We start from the raw sequence: 17,351 nt of genomic DNA, 5'->3' as shown, positions 1-17,351 counted from the left end.
ATGCGTTCCGTCTGACCTTTCCATCAGGGGAACCCATGTACGGAACGCTGACTGAAACTAATGGAAACCATAGGAACCCATATGTTTCCGTTTGCATCACCATTGATATCAATGGTGACGGATCTGATGCAAATGGTATCCGTTTGTCACTGTTGTTAAAGGGTTACTTCGTTTTGACAGAATGAATAGCGCAGGCTACTATGGTATTTATTCCGTTAAAATGACGGAACCTTTAGCGACCGCCAATACACCCTTTCACGGCGGCCGTTAAGTGTACTTATGCCGGAACGCTGCCTTTTTACTGCGCTGTGATATAAGCCTGGCACGGGTGTCCTATGCCGGCTAAAGCGGGTGTCAGGCGGTCTCAATACAGCCGGGCACCTGCTCTAATGGGTGGGATCGATTTCAACTTCGTTCCCACCCTTTTAACCCCTTAGATGCGGCGCTCAATAGCAAGCGCCGCATCGAAGTGGTTTTGGAGGGATTTTGCGCCCTCTCTCACCCCATTGGCACCCTGCAATTGCAGGGTGCCGATGGCTTCTATGGCAGCCGGGAGCTTCACTAAGTCCCACAGTTCTGCCTGTAGTGGATGCCTGCTTGTCCGTTTAACACTGACCGGCAATAATACGCTGCAATACAGAAGTATTGCAGTGTATTATAAGAGCAATCAGAAGATCGCATAGTGAAGTCCCCTAGTGGGACTAAAAATAGTTATCAAAAAGTTTAATAAAGTTAATAATAAATAAAAATCTCAAATAAAAAAAAATGAAAAACCCCCTTTTTCCCATAAAGTACTTTAATATGAAAAAAATTAAACATTACACATATTTGGTATCGCCGCGTCCGGAACGACCCCATCTATAAGGCTATTACGTTATTTAACCCGCACGGTGAACGCCGTAAAAAAACTGTCATTTAATGCGGTTTTCTGTTCATGCTGCCTTCAAAAAAACTTGATAAAAAATTATCAAAAAGTTGCACGTACTCAAAAGTTGTACCAATCAAAACTAGAAGTCGTCCCACAAATAATAAGCCCTCATACAGCTGCATCGGCGTAAAATTAAAACCATTATGGCTCTTAAAACATGGCGACACAAAAACAAATAATTTAGAAAAAAAAAGTGTTTTAATGGTGTAAGGCTACATTCACACGAACGTATCAAATTCACGCGCATGTAGAACGTGCGTGAATCTTGTCAGTTATGCATCAGAGTTCTTTGTGAGTGGCATGCGTTATTCACGCACTCGCAAAGCACAATTTTTTTTTAATTGTAATTTTTTTAATATATATTTTCAATTGAATTGCGTAAATCCCGCACAGCACACAGATGTGCATCCGTGTCTTGTGCGTGATTTTCACGCACTCATTTACTTCAATGGGTGATAGGTGTGTCTGAAACGCACCAATATAGGACATGCAGTGAGTTTTATGCAATGGGGACACACTGCGTGAAAACTCATTGAAATCACTGGGTCAGTGTGCCGCGCGTGATGTCCCTGCGCAGCACATGGAGTTTATTCACATTCGTCTGAATGAGCCCTAAAAGTAGTAAAACATACAAAATGTATATAAATTTGGTATAGTCACTGAATAAAGTTTGTGTTGTTAATACCACACCATAAAGCGCGTATTATCACACCGTAAACAGCGTAAATCTAAAACGCAACAAAGTTAACCAAAAAGTTAATCAATAAATGATATGTACCTCAAAATGGTGCTATTAAAAAATACAACTTGTCCCGCAAAAAAACAAGACCTTATACAGCTATGTCGACGCAAAACTAAAAAAGTTATAGCTCTTGTAATGCGACGATGGAAAAACGTAAAAAATAGCTTGGTCATTAAGGAGTTAAACAACGGTTAATTTACTGTTTCCATTTGTTTGTCAGGGTTCCGGTGACAAACTGATACCATTTGCATCGGATCCGTCACCATTGAAATCAATGGTAATGCAAACGGAAACCTATGGTTTCCGTTTGTTAGGGTTCCGTTTATGGGTTCCCCTGACCGAAAGAAAGCTCAGACGAAACCCATGAAGGGAGCCCTGATGCAGATGTGGACGACTTCTATAAGGTTAATGGGCAGCACTTCAGTAAAAGCCAAAAGAGCGAAACCCAGGGACTTTAAACTGTACCTACCTTTTGCGGTGTATCACCTGGGTCACACACTATTTGACTATGCACACTAGATGTGGTGGTTACAGACATCTTAGGCTCTCATCACATCTACTCATGCTCCGTTCAAAGCATCTGTCACAGATTCTGATGGACCTCATTATAAGTAAATGGGGTCTGTCGAGCGGACCATGACACGGATGTGAACAGAGCTGTTTGCTGTCAATGTTTTATATTTTCCTCAAAATTTGTCCTTTTAATGTCATATTGGGTACAAATCATGTTGCCTTCTCTCTGAATACTGGTGCTGGCACTAGTTAAAAAAAAAAAAATGATGATAAAAAAATGTGTGTTTTTCTCTCTCGTGGATTAAATCTGTGAATTTGTTCCCACTGACTAACACATCTAAAATATAGCTGGACAAGTGATTCCAAGTAACGGGGGCTCTTATCTCTTTGACAATGTTGATCTATTGATGATTTTAAGATGGTGTGGATAGTAATCAATTCTTTTTCTTCCTCCCTTTTCCTTGGGTCTCTACCTATTCTACAATCTTTTATTTTCTGATGGAATCGATCTGTGTTGCCTTTGGGATTACTAGAACCTATTGTGAAGAATGGCAGGCCTCCAACGTCTCATAGTATGCACTCCTTCCTCCATCAATACACAGGATCCTTCAAGAAGCCGCCGCTGAGAAGACCACACAGTGTTATAGGTGGAAGTCTTGGCTCATTCATGGCAATGCCCAGGAATGGAAGCAGACTAGGTAATGGGTTTTTATTTTTTCTTATTTCTACAATGGTGCATGTCACATCTACATGAGGGTGATTGTGACATTGGGAATATTGGACGTATATGACCTTATTTGCACATCTTCGTCAGCAAATTGATGTAAAGTGGCTCTGAAAGAAAAAAAACAAGAGAATTTTGTTAATCTAAAATTTATTCATCAGATATCTTTAATATCCTATATGTAGAGCTTCACGTTAAAGTGTAGCTAAATGTTTAACTGACGTCATAGTGACGTGTCTGAAGTTTTCATTGGTGGAGGTCCTAGCATTGAGACCCCCTTATCGCTAAAACGAAGCAGCTAAAGCGCTCAGCGGCTTTGGGTCTGTTCGGCTTTTTCCGGAAATAAATGTATCGGAGAACGGGCTCAGACTTTCTTTTGAGTCCGTACTAGGATACATTTATTTCTGGAAAAAGCCGAACAGACACGAAGCGGCTGAGCGCTCACACGAGACTCTGTGCTCGGACCCTCACCAATCAAAACTTCTGACACGTCACTATGACATGTCAGAAGTTTGGTAAACATTTATCTACACTTAACCTCTTAATGACCGGTCCTGAAAGGATCTTCATGACCAGGTACATTTTTCACCTCTCTGCATTTCAGCAGCCATAATTTCTTTATTTTTTCATTGACATAGCCGTATGAGGCCTTGTTTTATGCAGGAGAAATTGGTTTCTTTTCTCACAGTTTGGAGGTAGGGAAAAATTATTTTTATGGTGTTAATATAGGAAAAAGCGATTCTCCATCGTTTTTCTTTTTTATCCCATTCACGTTTCACTCTAAAAAAAAAAGTTAGATTCATTCTTCAGGTTATTACGGTAATTTAGATACCTAATATTTAGATGTGTAGGTATTTTGTTTTTATTTAGTGTAGGGGCAATAAAATATATTTTATGCAAAATAATGTTTGTTGTTTTTTTTTACTTTTTTTTTAACTTTCTTGTTACTTAAAATCTCATGAAGGGATAACTTTGTTATTTAACTTTATTTTATACTTCTACTGTATAGTATACTCCTCTATGCTAACACATCATACTGTGTCGCTATGACACAGGCTGCAGTTAGGGCAGCACGTAGTGTGCCCTAACAGCAGGCTTACTGAACAGACAGCCCTGGGGTCCTTTGTAGGTCCCCAGGGCTGACTGCAGAGGGATTCCCTGCTCTTTGATCATGTCACCGGGTTTCCGATGACTAGCTTCAAGAGGGGAGTTCCCTTTAACCCTTTGATCGCCGCGGTCCGTGGCAAAATAAAACAGCTGGGGTCCGAATATTTTCCGATTCCAGCTGTATTCATCAGGCTTCTCGAAGATCAGGAGCTGTTAGTCACAGCTCCTGCTTAGAGGATGAACGCTCACAGGAGCTCTCATCAGCCTCTTCTACAGCGACACCAAAAGACGTCGCTGTAGACCAAGCACATGCACCGCCTGCCGTCAAAAGATGGTGGGCGGTCGTTAAGCTGTTAAGTTTAACCAAATGAATAAAGGTGCATTGTAAGTAAGCCAGTTTGACACGAACGCCCACGTTTATTAACCAGTTTTAAGCCAGTTTTTGGAGTAAACTGTGCCTTTAAGTCGCGAATCGTGGCACCACAATATTTGCGCAATATTAGCGATTTTTTTCAGCCAGAGTTGAAAAGTGGGGGAGAACAGTCTACATCGTTTTCTGGGAATAGGCGTGGTGTCATAGTTTTATACAGTTTTTTCGAAGAAAACCAGAAAAGGTCACGAATTATGGCTCAAATCTATGCCTAGGAGACGTAGATAAGATTTTCAGTCCACAATGCGCTAAAATTTTGAAGGTGTGCATCTCTCAATAAGTTTGGTTCAAATCACTCCTACTATCTTTTTTTCTTAGACTGGCATTCGAAACGCCGGTATTAGTAAATGCGGCCATTAGTGTTTAGGTTTTAATGTCTTTTGCTGAAACATATGTATTTTTCATTCCAAACATATATGCAACCATGAGTCCCTAGTACATGCTATTCATTTCTAGATAAATCAGTACTACGTGACCAACCAGTGTTTTCACCATTGCGTTCCTACAGAACATATGTACTGTCCTGGCCAAAAGTTTTGAAGCTGACACAAATTTTGGTTTTAACAAAGTTTACTGCTTCAGTTTTTATAGTGTCAATTTGCAGTAACTCTAAATTGTTATGAAGAGTGATTTAGATGAATTGCAATTAATTACAAAATCCTTCCTTTTATTATAATTAATCACAAAAACTCAATTTCCATTGCATTTCAGACCTGCCGCACAATGACCTGCTAATATCATTTTAGTGATGATCTCGTTAGTTCAGGAGAAAGTGTTAATGAGGACAAGACAGCTGATATCAGTCTGTCATGCTGATTGAATTATAGAGCAGATTGGTAGCTTTAAAAGGGGGATGGTGCTTGAAATTGTCTTCTTCTGTTAACCATGGTTACCTCTAAGGAAACACGTGCAGTCATCATTGCTTTGCACCAAAAGGGCTTTACAGGCAAGGACAATGCTGCTTGTGAGATTGCCCCTAAATCAACCATTTATCAAGTCATCAAGAACATCATAGCAATTGTACCTCTCTCCTTGAAGAAGGCTTCAGGGTGTCTAAAAGTCCAGCAAGTGTCATGACAGTCTCCTAAAGAGAATTCTTCTACGGGATCAGTTCTGCACCGGTGCAGAGCTTGCTCAGGAATGGCAGCAAGCAGGTGCCAGTGCATCTGTACGTACAGTGAGGCAAAGGCTTTTGGAGGCTGGCCTGGTGTCAAGAAGGGCAGCAAAGAAGCCACTTCTCCCCCAAAAAAACATCAGACAGGCTGACAATTCTGCAGGTTTTGGACTGTAGAGGAATGGGGTAAAGTTATTATCTCTGATGAAGCCACTTTCAGACTGTTTGTTATATCTGGAAAAATGATTTTCCGGAGAAAAGGTGATTGCTACCATGAGTACTGTGTCATGCCAACAGTAAAGCATCCTGAGACCATGCGTGGGGTTGCTCTTCCTTCAAGGGAGTGGGTTCACTCACAATTTTGCCTGAGAACACTTCCATGAATAAAGAATGGTACCTAAACATCGTCCAAGAGCAACATCTCCCAATAATCCAGAAGGAATTTGGTGATGAGCTATGCTTTTTCCAGAATGATGGAGCACCATGTCACAAGGTGGAAGTGATAACTAAGTGGCTCGGTGGACAAAACATTGAAATTTTGGGTCCATAGCCAGTAAAATCCTCAGATCTCAATTCCATTGAGAACCTGTAGTCAATCCCCAAAAAGAGGGTGGACAAACAAAAACACAGAAATTGTTCTAAACTCCAAGCACTGATTAGACGAGAATGGGTAACCATCAGTCAGGATTTGGCCCAGAAGCTGACATCCAGCATGCCAGGGTGAATTGCAGGAGTCTTAATATTTACAGTGTTGACCCTTCTTTTTCAAGTCTTCACATAAACTTGATGTATTTGTCAAGTTTTAAAACTTATGAAATGCTTATAATTGTACTTCACTATACCATAGAAACATCTGACTAAAAGATCTAAAAACACTGAAGCAGCAAACTTTGTGAAAACCAAAATTTGTCAGTCTCCTCTTTTGACCCGGACTGTGTTTTATATAAAGCCTCCGATTTTCATTGAACACACATACTTGCATACTTGTCAACGCTTGCTTGTTCTAGAAATTTATTTTTTTTTAAATGTCTCCTAGACGGGGCATTTATGACCTAACCGTACACTGGAAAAAATGTATATAGTGAGCTTATCCATTCATTGCATCCTGATACAGAGATGAATGTATCCTACTTAAGAAACTATATAAGGAAAGGTAAGCTTATGTAAAATATCAGAATCCAGGCAAATTTGCAGTGTCTGATGTCCAGGGCTCCGATGTAAAAGCCGTATTTAATGACTCCACGTGCCACTGTATTGGATGACTTTCTATAGGGAATCCATATACATTAATGAATATGACTTTAGAAGATCTCATTGGATCACCATCCCCACTATGTAATCCAGGTTTCCTCTCTGTAGCTATGCCACTGGTTACCAGTAGCTTGCATATATTGCCTCTTCTACACCACCGTTTACTCAATCCTTTCATCAGTTCTAGGCCATATTCACACAATGATCATTATTGCTGCGCGTTCCGTTATGAAAAGCCACAGATTAGCTCGATTTGAAATACAATGAGACTTATTTGCATGTTTATCTGCTGGACATTTTTTTTCCTAGCAAATCTGTGGTGTGTGAACACGGCCCTATAGTAGTGATAAAAGAATGAGCACCATTTTACTAGATTATCAATCCTTGAAGAGACTCTTATGAAGTACCCACATTTGTGTTCTCTTTTTGTGCTTGCCAATATGTAGGCAGCTTGTAATGTGGTTGCCAGCTTCCTGACCTGCTAGAACACATGCAGTTCCAAATTTCTTCTTTGGTGTTTTCACAGGGCTGTAATTCCTTTTTAATTTTTTCAATGTGATATGTTGATTAAAGGGATTTTCCCATTGGAGACATCCCTTGCTAATTCTCAATGGGAGATAGAGAAACACCCGAGCGAGCACGCCATTCTTGATTTTTTTTATTTTCTTGGCAACAGGGATTTGGCCCACTGATCAGATATTTATGGCTTGTGAAATGGATATACCAGATATAAAATTTATTGAAACCTCCTTTAAATGGGTTTTATATGGTTAACAAATGAGGCTCAATAACAGGGTTCTAATCTATCCCCATTATGCCACCCTTAACAGGCATGCGTCATGTTGGGGAATACGTCAGATGTTATAATACCAGTGTTGGTAAATGTCTCCCAGTTTGTTATAATTTAGTCCCCTTGTGCCGCTCTTGGTGACCATTCCTGTGACATACAGTTTACCTGCACTTATCCAGACCGGGCACTTTTGCTAAACTTTTCATGAAATGTTCTTCAAATATGTCCATGTGGTAAGGTTATTATAAAAGAAAATCCAGTCAATGGCGAATATCTTTTTAAGGCCTGGTTCATTTGTTATAAAAGTGGCCTACCTTTCAGAGCTTATTCTTGTGGGTGTCAGACAAGAGGGGGCTACAAAGACGTTTAGCCACAGTAATAACCAGAAACCGTGTCTGTTTGGATGTTCCCTCCTTGTCCTCACTGTCCTCACTCCTGTATATTTCTCATCCCAACATCTATTTCAGATGGTTTTTTTTTGGGGTTGACGACATTTACCAGAGATGTACTTGGAGAATAACATCTCCTGAATTGACAATGTTTATGTGAAGAGATGGTTGGCATCATCTGATACAAATCCATGAATGTTTCATTGTAAGCTTATGAATGCCAGACTGTTTGGAGTGTTTATAGGATATTGTGGCATGAGCCATCTCCTAGTTTACCTTCTGATTTCTCCATTTCTAAAGCCTGCGTGTTGTCTTTTGGTGGTACTTTCTAATTTAAGCCCAAACATACTTTTTTTTTTTCTGCATTTCACACGAAGTTCTGAAGAATTGTCCCCCACCTCTTCCACTTAATGACAATGTTTCATTGGAATTTGGTTTCCTCTGTGTTGAGCAAATCCTGCTCTGCACTTGTCCAGGAGCACATGACTGTCATACTTCGTTCTGCTGTGTTTTGATCTCAAATGAAATTTTATTGCTATTACAGTTTACGCTCTGATTTTAGTCACACAACTATAAAGAACAAATTATTTTTGTTTAATAATCCACTTATCCCTTAGAGGCTTTGTGCACATTTGCAACCATTTGTCTTTTTATTGCTCCAATACATCACAAATACTAAATGAAGTTCATTCTCAAATGCATATCCTATAAAGAAAGATTTATAAAAGTCCTGCAGCAGAAATCACTTTCCGTTACTGCGCTGCCCCATCTAATTGTTTATACAGCTCTTGACTTCTTTTCGGTATAGTGTTCTCCCCTGTAGTCCAGCATCCTGTCTCTGCTTCTGATCAGACACCATCTTGAATTTTAGATTTCACCCGGATTCCTATACCTCTGTACTATTTCAATCCCATGATGCCTCAGTACATCACGTGAGCAGCTAGCTATCTCTGCCTGCTGGGAGGACAGTGGGATTGATCCTTCCTTCACTATTCTACTATATAAGAGATTGTATGTATAGAGTCAGGAAGGCTGAACTGTGATCTTTTCATTATAACTGTGTGACAGGGCCCTATGTAATCATCAGCAGTAACTGGGTGTAATTCAAACTAATATCAAACAACCCCCCCCCCCCCCTGATGTGGAGCCCATGTGGAACAGTCCTTGCAATTTCATGTACAGGAAGTTCTGGTGCCTGTATGAGTGACACAGAATTATTCCCATTGACTCAAGTGGAAAAAGCATGTCACCGAAGCCTGATTGACTGTCCCAGTGTGATATTTAGTAATAGAAGCTGTAAGAAAAATAAACAGTCAAGAGACTAACACATGAAGTTTCTTAATGCAACATATGGCAAACTTTCGTTTTTGACCGTTTCCCTTTAAAGTTTTCCTGTAAACTGAGAGCCAAAAGAAAAAAAATTATGAGATGTCAGAAACAAAGAGGGGCATAAGCACTAGGCTCTGATCAGAATTTTCTCCCTCTCTTCTGAGAGCTATGGATAGTTGCTTACGTCTGTATACTCTAGCTATGTACTTTTACAAGTCACTTGTTGAGAGGGATCTGGGTGTACTTGTAAATCATAAACTCAATAACAGCATGCAGTGTCAATCAGCTGCTTCAAAGGCCAGCAGGATATTGTCGTGTATTAAAAGAGGCATGGACTCGCGGGACACGGATGTAATATTGCCACTTTACAAAGCATTAGTGAGGCCTCATCTAGAATATGCAGTTCAGTTCTGGGCTCCAGTTCATAGAAAGGATGCCCTGGAGTTGGAAAAAATACAAAGCGCAACGAAGCTTATAAGGGGCATGGAGAATCTAAGTTATGAGGAAAGATTAAAAGAACTAAACCTATTTAGCCTTGAAAAAAGACGACTAAGGGGAGGGGACACATAATTAACTTATATAAATATATTAACCCCTTAGTGACCAACAATACGCCTTTTCAAGTTCGTCACTAAGGGGCCTTAAAGAGACTCTGTCACCACATTATAAGTGCTCTATCTCCAACATAAGGAGATTGGCGCTATAATGTAGGTGACCGTAATGCTTTTTATTTTAAAAAACGATCTTTTTTTCACAGCGTTAGCGATTTTGGTTTATTCTAATGAGTTTTTTAATGCCCAAGTGGGCGTATTTTTACTTTCGACCAAGTGGGCGTTGTACAGAGGAGTGTATGACGCTGACCAATCGGCATCATGCACTCCTCTCCATTCATTTAGACAGCAGAATCGCGTTCTTACTAGAACATGATCTGCAGCCACATACACAGCGATTCTGCTAGATTAACGTTAATCCAGTGTCCTGATAATGAATACACATGACCATCCAGCCTGGACGTCATGTGTATTCAGAATCCTGATACTTCTGACTCTTTTCACGTGAGTCCTGCACGGGTCTCCCGTGCAGGTTGGAGCCGTGGCTCAGCTGTCTGATGACAGCTGGGCTTCTGCTACAACACCCGCGATCGAAGTTTACTTAGATCGCGGCCGTTTAACCCGTAAAATGCCGCCGTCAATAGCGACCGCGGCATTTAACTTGTTTACAGAGGGAGTGAGCTCCCTCTGTCACCCATCGGTGGCCCGCAAATGCAATCGCGGGTCTCTGATGGGTTGTCATGGCAGCCGGGGGCTTGATAAAAGCCCCCAGGTCTGCCCTGGACATATGCCTATTAGGACGCGCCGGAGGCACGTCCTAATAGATTGCCTGTCAGATTTACACTGACAGGCAATAATGCTCTGGTATACGAAGTATACCAAAGCATTATAGCAGCGATCTGAAGATCGCACAGTAAAGTCCCCTAGTGAGACTAATGAAATAAATAATAAATGTGAAATAAAGAGGATTAATAAAAATGACATTAAAAAAATCAATTTTTTTTCCATAAAAAGTGGTTTTATTTAGTAAAAGTGTAAAAATAAAAGTACACATATATGGTATCGCCGCGACCGTAATGACTCAATTAAGTTAATATGTAATTTAAACTGCAAGGTGAACACCGTAAAAAAAACGCAAAAAACAATGGCGAAATTGCAATTTTTTTTCTTTGCCCCCAAATAAGTCAGAATTAAAATGAATCAATAAGTCCCATGCACCCCAAAACAGTACCAATCAAAACTACATCTCGTCCCGCAGAAAACAAGCCCAAAAAAATCACTACATTGATGGAAAAATAAAAAAGTTAAGGCTCTTGGAAAGCGACGAGGCAGAAACAAATAATTTTAGTTCAAAAGTGTTTTTTATTGTGCAAAAGTCTTAAAACATAAAAAACCTCTACATATGTGGTATCGCCGTAATCGTACCGACCCAGAGAATAAAGGTAACATGTTATTTACGCCGCACAGTGAACGGCGTCAATTTAAAAACGCATAGAACAATGGTGGAATTTCATGTTTTTTTTCTAATCCCCCCCCCCAAAAAAAAAAGTTAATAAAAAAATTATATGTACCCTAAAATGGTGCTATTAAAAAGTACAACTAATCCCGCAAAAAAACAAGTCCTCATACAGCTATGTAGACGAAAAAATAAAAAAGTTAGAGCTCTTTGAATGCGACTATAGAAAAACGAAAAAAATAGCTTGGTCATTAGGGCCTAAAATGGGCTGGTCACTAAGGGGTTAATGGCACATACAAAAAATATGGTGAAATCCTGTTCCATGTAAAACCCCCTCAAAAAACAAGGGGGCACTCCCTCCGTCTGGAGAAAAAAAGGTTCAACCTGCAGAGGCGACAAGTCTTCTTTACCGTGAGAACTGTGAATCTATGGAATAGTCTCCTGCAGGAGCTGGTCACAGCAGGGACAGTAGATGGCTTTAAAAAAGGGTTAGATAATTTCCTAGAACAAAAAAATATCAGCTCCTATGTGTAGAAATTTTTCCCTTCCCTTTTCCCATCTCTTGGTTGAACTTGATGGACATGTGTCTTTTTTGAACTGTACAAACTATGTAACTATCTGAGGAAAGAGCTGAAAAGAATAAAGCAAAAGGGGGCTAATAGCAATTATCGGGGGTCTTGCTGCTGAGATTGACGTACCTTCATACCGTACGTAAATAGGACTAAACATATGGAGTAACTCTTTTGTTGGTGATTAAATCAATTAGAAGCCAACAATCAGGTAATGCAATAATGCCAATGTTTTACTATTAGTGATAGCCAATGCAGTGGAACATAAATCTGGCTGCACCGTTATATCGCTACACAAACCTTAACTTTACTGTACAATTTGTCAAATATTTTGGCTTTTGTCTTGGATGTGAAGTTGTAGACCTTGTGGAATGGGGATTGCTGAGCTGGTAATGACCTGGTCGACTATGAGCCTGTCTGGACTATGAATCCCGGACCAAACACAGTGCAGGGAGCCGGGCTCCTAGCATCAGTTATGTACGATGCTAGGAGTCCCTGCCTCGCTGCAGGACAACTGTTCCATACTATAATCATGTTTACAGTACGGGACAGTTGTCCTGCAGCGAGGCAGGGACTCCTAGCATCGTACATAACTGATGCTAGGAGCCCGGCTCCCTGCAGTGTGTTTGGTCCGGGATTAGCGGCCGAATTACGGACGTAACATGGTCGTGTGAATCCAGCCTAAGACCAGTGTCAAACGGCCTTCCACAATGGACTGGTGTGTGTACTGAAGCAAACTTAGGATGTGTTCACACGGCGGATATTGCGTGGCAGGTCCAGCCGCAAAATCTTCCTCTGGACTGTTCCTGGCGTTGGCAGGGCGATTCCCTTTTCCCATTGACTACAATGGGAGGTTCGAGCAGAATCCGCCCGAAGATCGAACAGGACGCTTTTTCGTGCTAGCTGAAAAAAATCATTTTTCATTGTTCCGGACCTTTCGTTGCGTACTGAACAGTCTTTAGGTCTTCTACAGGTAAAAGATGTTCAGTTGTAGGTCGTGTGTCTAAACTTGGAGTCTGAACTACTTGTGTTGAGATCTTCAGTATGCCCTGTTAGTTTTTGTGCAGCGTCTGTTATTTAGAATGGGTTGACTGTGACTTGTTTTACAGCTGACAAACCATTTCATTACTTCATTATTTTTGTAAAACAAGAGGCACTTGTCTTGTGTTTTCTTCTGTTCTTTAAACTAATTTAGCAGTTTTATGAAAAGGCTTTTGCAAACACAAGCAGAATCATTATATAAAACAAGCGCTCAATGGGAAGCCTCAGTGCTGTAATTGCAAAAAATTGGAATGCCATTACTGACAGAAGAATCCTTTTATACAGTCAAATGAATTATACAGCCTTCAATTGCTTGTTGCACAGAGTGAATAGTCTTCTGAGAAACATACACTATATGGACAAAAGTATTGGGACACACCTATTAATGGTTGAATTCAGGTGTTTAATTTACTCCCATTGCCACAGGTGTATAAAATCCAGCACCTAGCCATGCAGTCTGTTTTTATAAACCTTTGTGAAAGAATGGGTCGTTCTAAAGCATTCACTGAATTCTAGCGTGGTACTGTAACAGAATGCCACCGTTGTAACAAGTCAGTTTGTAACATTTTTTCATTCCTAGATATTCCACGATCAACTGTGAGCGGAATTATTGCAAAGTGGAGGAGTTTAGGCACCACAGCAACTCAGTCGAAAGTTCGAGGGGGGTCCTGATGCGCATAGTGCATAAGTCACCAACGCTCTGCTGACTCGATAACTGCAGTGTTCCACATCTTCTCTCGCTTTAACATCCGCGCCGGGAGATTCATGGCATGGCTTTCTATTGCCGAGCTGCTGCATGCAAGCCTTACATTATCGAGCACAATGGCAAGCTTCAGATGAGTGGTGTAAAGCACACCGCCACTGGACTCTGGAGCAGTGAAATGATGTTCTGTGGAGTGACTAGTCATGGGTCTCTATCTGGCAGTCAGATGGACATGTTTGATGAACGAGGGTATACAATATAGGGTTGTTTTTCAAGGGTTGGCCTAGGCCCCTTCGTTCCAGTGAAGGGAATACATAATGCTTCAGTATGCCAAGACATTTTGGACACTTGTATGCTTCTATCTTTGTGGGAACAGTTGTGCGAAGACCCTTTTTTGTTCCAGCATAACTGTGCACAAAGCAAGGGCCATAAAGACGTGGTTGGGTGAATTTGTAGTGTAAGAACATGACTAGCCTCCACAGAGCCCTGATCTCAACCCCATCAAACACCTTTGGAATGAATTCAAACAGAGATCGCGAGCCAGGCCCTCTCGTCCAACATCTGTTTCGGTCCTCACAAATGCTCTTCAGGATGAATAGGTAAAATCTAGTAGAAAGCCCTCCCAGAAGAGTGGAATCTGTTATTGCTGCAAAAGGGGGACCAAGTCAATATTAATGCCTATCAATTGAGAACAGGATGTCACAAAAAGTTCCTGTAAGTGTCATAATACTTTTGTCCATATAGTATATTACACTATATCCCCTATACCTAAAGCATTTATTTGTATAAGGAAGAGTAGATGTTTTACATTATAGGGGTTCTATCATGAACACAACCCTATTCCGTATGCCCTGGTCATCAGAGGGGGAAGTAGTCGTCCCCCCACCCTTATGAGTCAGAGTGGAGAGCCGCTAACTAAGAGCGACATCCACGCTTGTGGACCTGGCCTGCCCATGTATGACATGGTCAGCTATTCATTTGAATGTAAGGCATGCAATATTAAATTTCCCCTACAGAAATAAAGCCAGCTGCAGCTTTTCTGGCGATAACAGCAGTTTGCCTGGGCTTTTTCTTTTTTTAAGCAGACCCACGGTGATCAGCTGATCGCTTGGTCGGCAACCTTTTTAAGTACGTACATTCTGGGTGCAATTTGTAGTAGTGTGCTATGCTGCTACTATAGTGCATACAAATTATAAAATGGTGAAGAGTTAGTGCATAACAAACTGCTAGGGCCCTTGATAAAGTGTTGTGGTGCCAGGTCACCATTGGTACAGGATTTATGTACCGGCTTCGTATCCTGGTGAATAATATTTTTGTAAAGGTAAGATCTATTCAACCTGAGCGCCACATGCTGATTCCCTTTGGTACAAATTAATGTTGCAATCCAACAATCTTGCCTCATCCATGCCTTAAAAGTATACTTCACTAACTTATTTTCCTGTTCTCTCTCGAATAGTCCCAAGTGCTTATATGAAACTTATTAAGCGCCTTCTTGCTCCTGTAGCCGAAGGATATGCTACTGATCACTGTGCCCACAACCTTGCCTCCTGTTTAAGGAAAAGATTGATGACATACGTCAAGAGATTCGATCAAACTCTCCACAAAAGAATTCCTCACATTCTCTCGGTGTTTCATCTGCACCATCTCTATTTTTGACCCTGTAATTGAGAAATAAGCATCTGTGCTTGTCTTCTCTGTCCGCCTAACCACCTTTCTTCTAGATCCCAATCTTCTAACATTTTGCATGTACTGTGTCACTAGCTGCCATCTATTATCATCTGGTCAACTACCGCTCTACTACCCTGCACAATCTGGCTTCCATGCTTTACATTCAATTGAAACTGCAGTAACTTAAGTACTGTATCAAACAAATCCAATGGTCAATACTCTCATTTAATCCTCCTAGATTTATGTATTAGTGTGTCTTTTGTTTTGACTCCACTTCCTCTGTGTTGGTCTTCCTCACGGTTCATTGTTGGCCTACCTACCGTTTTCTTGCAGCGCAATCCCTTTTAGGCTGACTATTAGCAGGTTTGGGATTTGGTTTCCAGTACCATCATTATGCTGATGACGCCCAACTATATAGTGTACATCCTCCCGGGACATTTCTCTTGTTCTCCTAATAAACACTACTGGTGGCTGTCTGTCATGTCCTCCCTGTATCTCAAACTTAATCTTTCTAAAATTGAGCTGCCTTTTGTTTTCTCCATCTTAATCTCCTAGACCTAATGTCTCCAACTCCAACACCTCCATCTTCTCTAGACATCAGGCCTGACATCTTGGAGTTGTACGCTTCTCTAATCTATCCTTTTTTTTTTCCCCTCCCCTTTTAAAGGCCCTTTATACCAGCCGATAATCGGCCGGTGCAGCGAGCGTCGATCAACGAGACAACATTGATCGGCGCTCATTTGCTCCTGTCACACGGAGCTATAGATGGGGACGAGCAGTCGTTACTCCGATCGCTCGTTCTCATACGTTATGTCTGCAGCGTGTCTCCCTGTTTACACAGGGAGATGTGCTGTCGACAATGATATTTAACTTTTTTTTAGAACTATACGACCAGCAGATGATCGAGGGTTTGCTCGTTCATCTGCTGATCGCTGCCCTGTTTACACAGACGTTCGTCTGCCAGATAATCGCCCAGTGTAAAACCCACTTAAGCCATTGTCAAATTCTGTCGTCTTCACCTGAAAATCCTCTCCCGTATCTGTCCCTACCTTAACACAAACCCTGCTAAAAAAAAAAAAAAACAACCTCCATGCCCTAATAATTTCTTGCCTAGGCTACTGTAAATCACTACTAACAGACATTCCACCAAGCATACGGTCTCCGCTTCAATCCATCACGAATGCAGTAGGTTGATCTTTCTGTCTAGCTGTTATAGTTAAGAACAGCTATGCTCTTGCTTTCTCATTACACTGGTTACCTGTTTCTTGTAGAATCAAATTCAGAACTAGTCTACAAAGTTCTTCACAATGCTACATCATACATCTCCGTTTACAAGCCGATGGTGCTCTTCGCTCAATGACCTACGACTCTCATCCTCCCTTATTACATACTCTCACTCCAGCCTGCATGACTTCTAGCCTGCTGCACCCATTCAGCAGAAATCAGTGTTAGACTTGCTCCTAACATTACAAGTTTTAAGCGTGCCTTAAAAACTGTCTTCAAAGAGACCTACAGTTAAAGTGCAGAATTATTTGGACAGTGACGCAAGTTTTGGAATTTTAGCGGTTTACCAAAACATATTGACTATAGTTATATAATCAATATGGGCTTAAAGTGCAGACTCTCCGCTTTAATTTGAGGCTATTCCTGTCCTAATTTGAGGAAGGGTTTAGGAATTATAGCTCTTTAATATGTAACTGCCTCTTTTTCAAGGGACCAGAGGTAATTGGACAATTGTCTCAAAAGCTATTTAATGGGCTGCATGGGCTATTCCCTTGCTAATCCATCATCAATTAAGCATGTAAAAGGTCTGGAGTTGATTCCAGGTGTGGCATTTTCATTTGGAAGCTGTTGCTGTGAACCCACAACAGGAGGTCAAATGAGCTCTCAATTCAAGTGAAACAGACCATAGTTAGGCTGAAAAAAGTAGAAGAAATCCATCAGAGAGATAGCAAAAATGTTAGGAGTGGCCAAATCAACAGTTTGGTACATTCTTGAAAAAAAAGAGCCCACTGGTGATCTTGTGAATTCCAAAAGGCCACAGGG

The 17,351-nt window shown here is 40.9% G+C and overlaps 1 protein-coding gene across 1 annotated transcript in view; it reads left to right on the top strand.

The window, feature by feature from the left end:
- The window catches only part of CDK17 (cyclin dependent kinase 17), a 209,563-nt gene that overhangs the window by 139,193 nt on the left and 53,019 nt on the right, over positions 1-17,351 (top strand). The window contains exon 3 of the mRNA XM_075856764.1: positions 2,717-2,881. Within this exon, the coding sequence (XP_075712879.1) occupies positions 2,717-2,881 (165 nt within the window). The remainder of the gene's footprint in view (positions 1-2,716; positions 2,882-17,351) is intronic.

The sequence above is a fragment of the Rhinoderma darwinii genome, chromosome 3, assembly GCF_050947455.1.
Source record: "Rhinoderma darwinii isolate aRhiDar2 chromosome 3, aRhiDar2.hap1, whole genome shotgun sequence".
Lineage (NCBI taxonomy): Eukaryota > Metazoa > Chordata > Amphibia > Anura > Rhinodermatidae > Rhinoderma > Rhinoderma darwinii.
The sequence above is the reverse complement of the archived record's forward strand: the minus strand, read 5'-3'. Positions and strand labels throughout refer to the sequence as shown.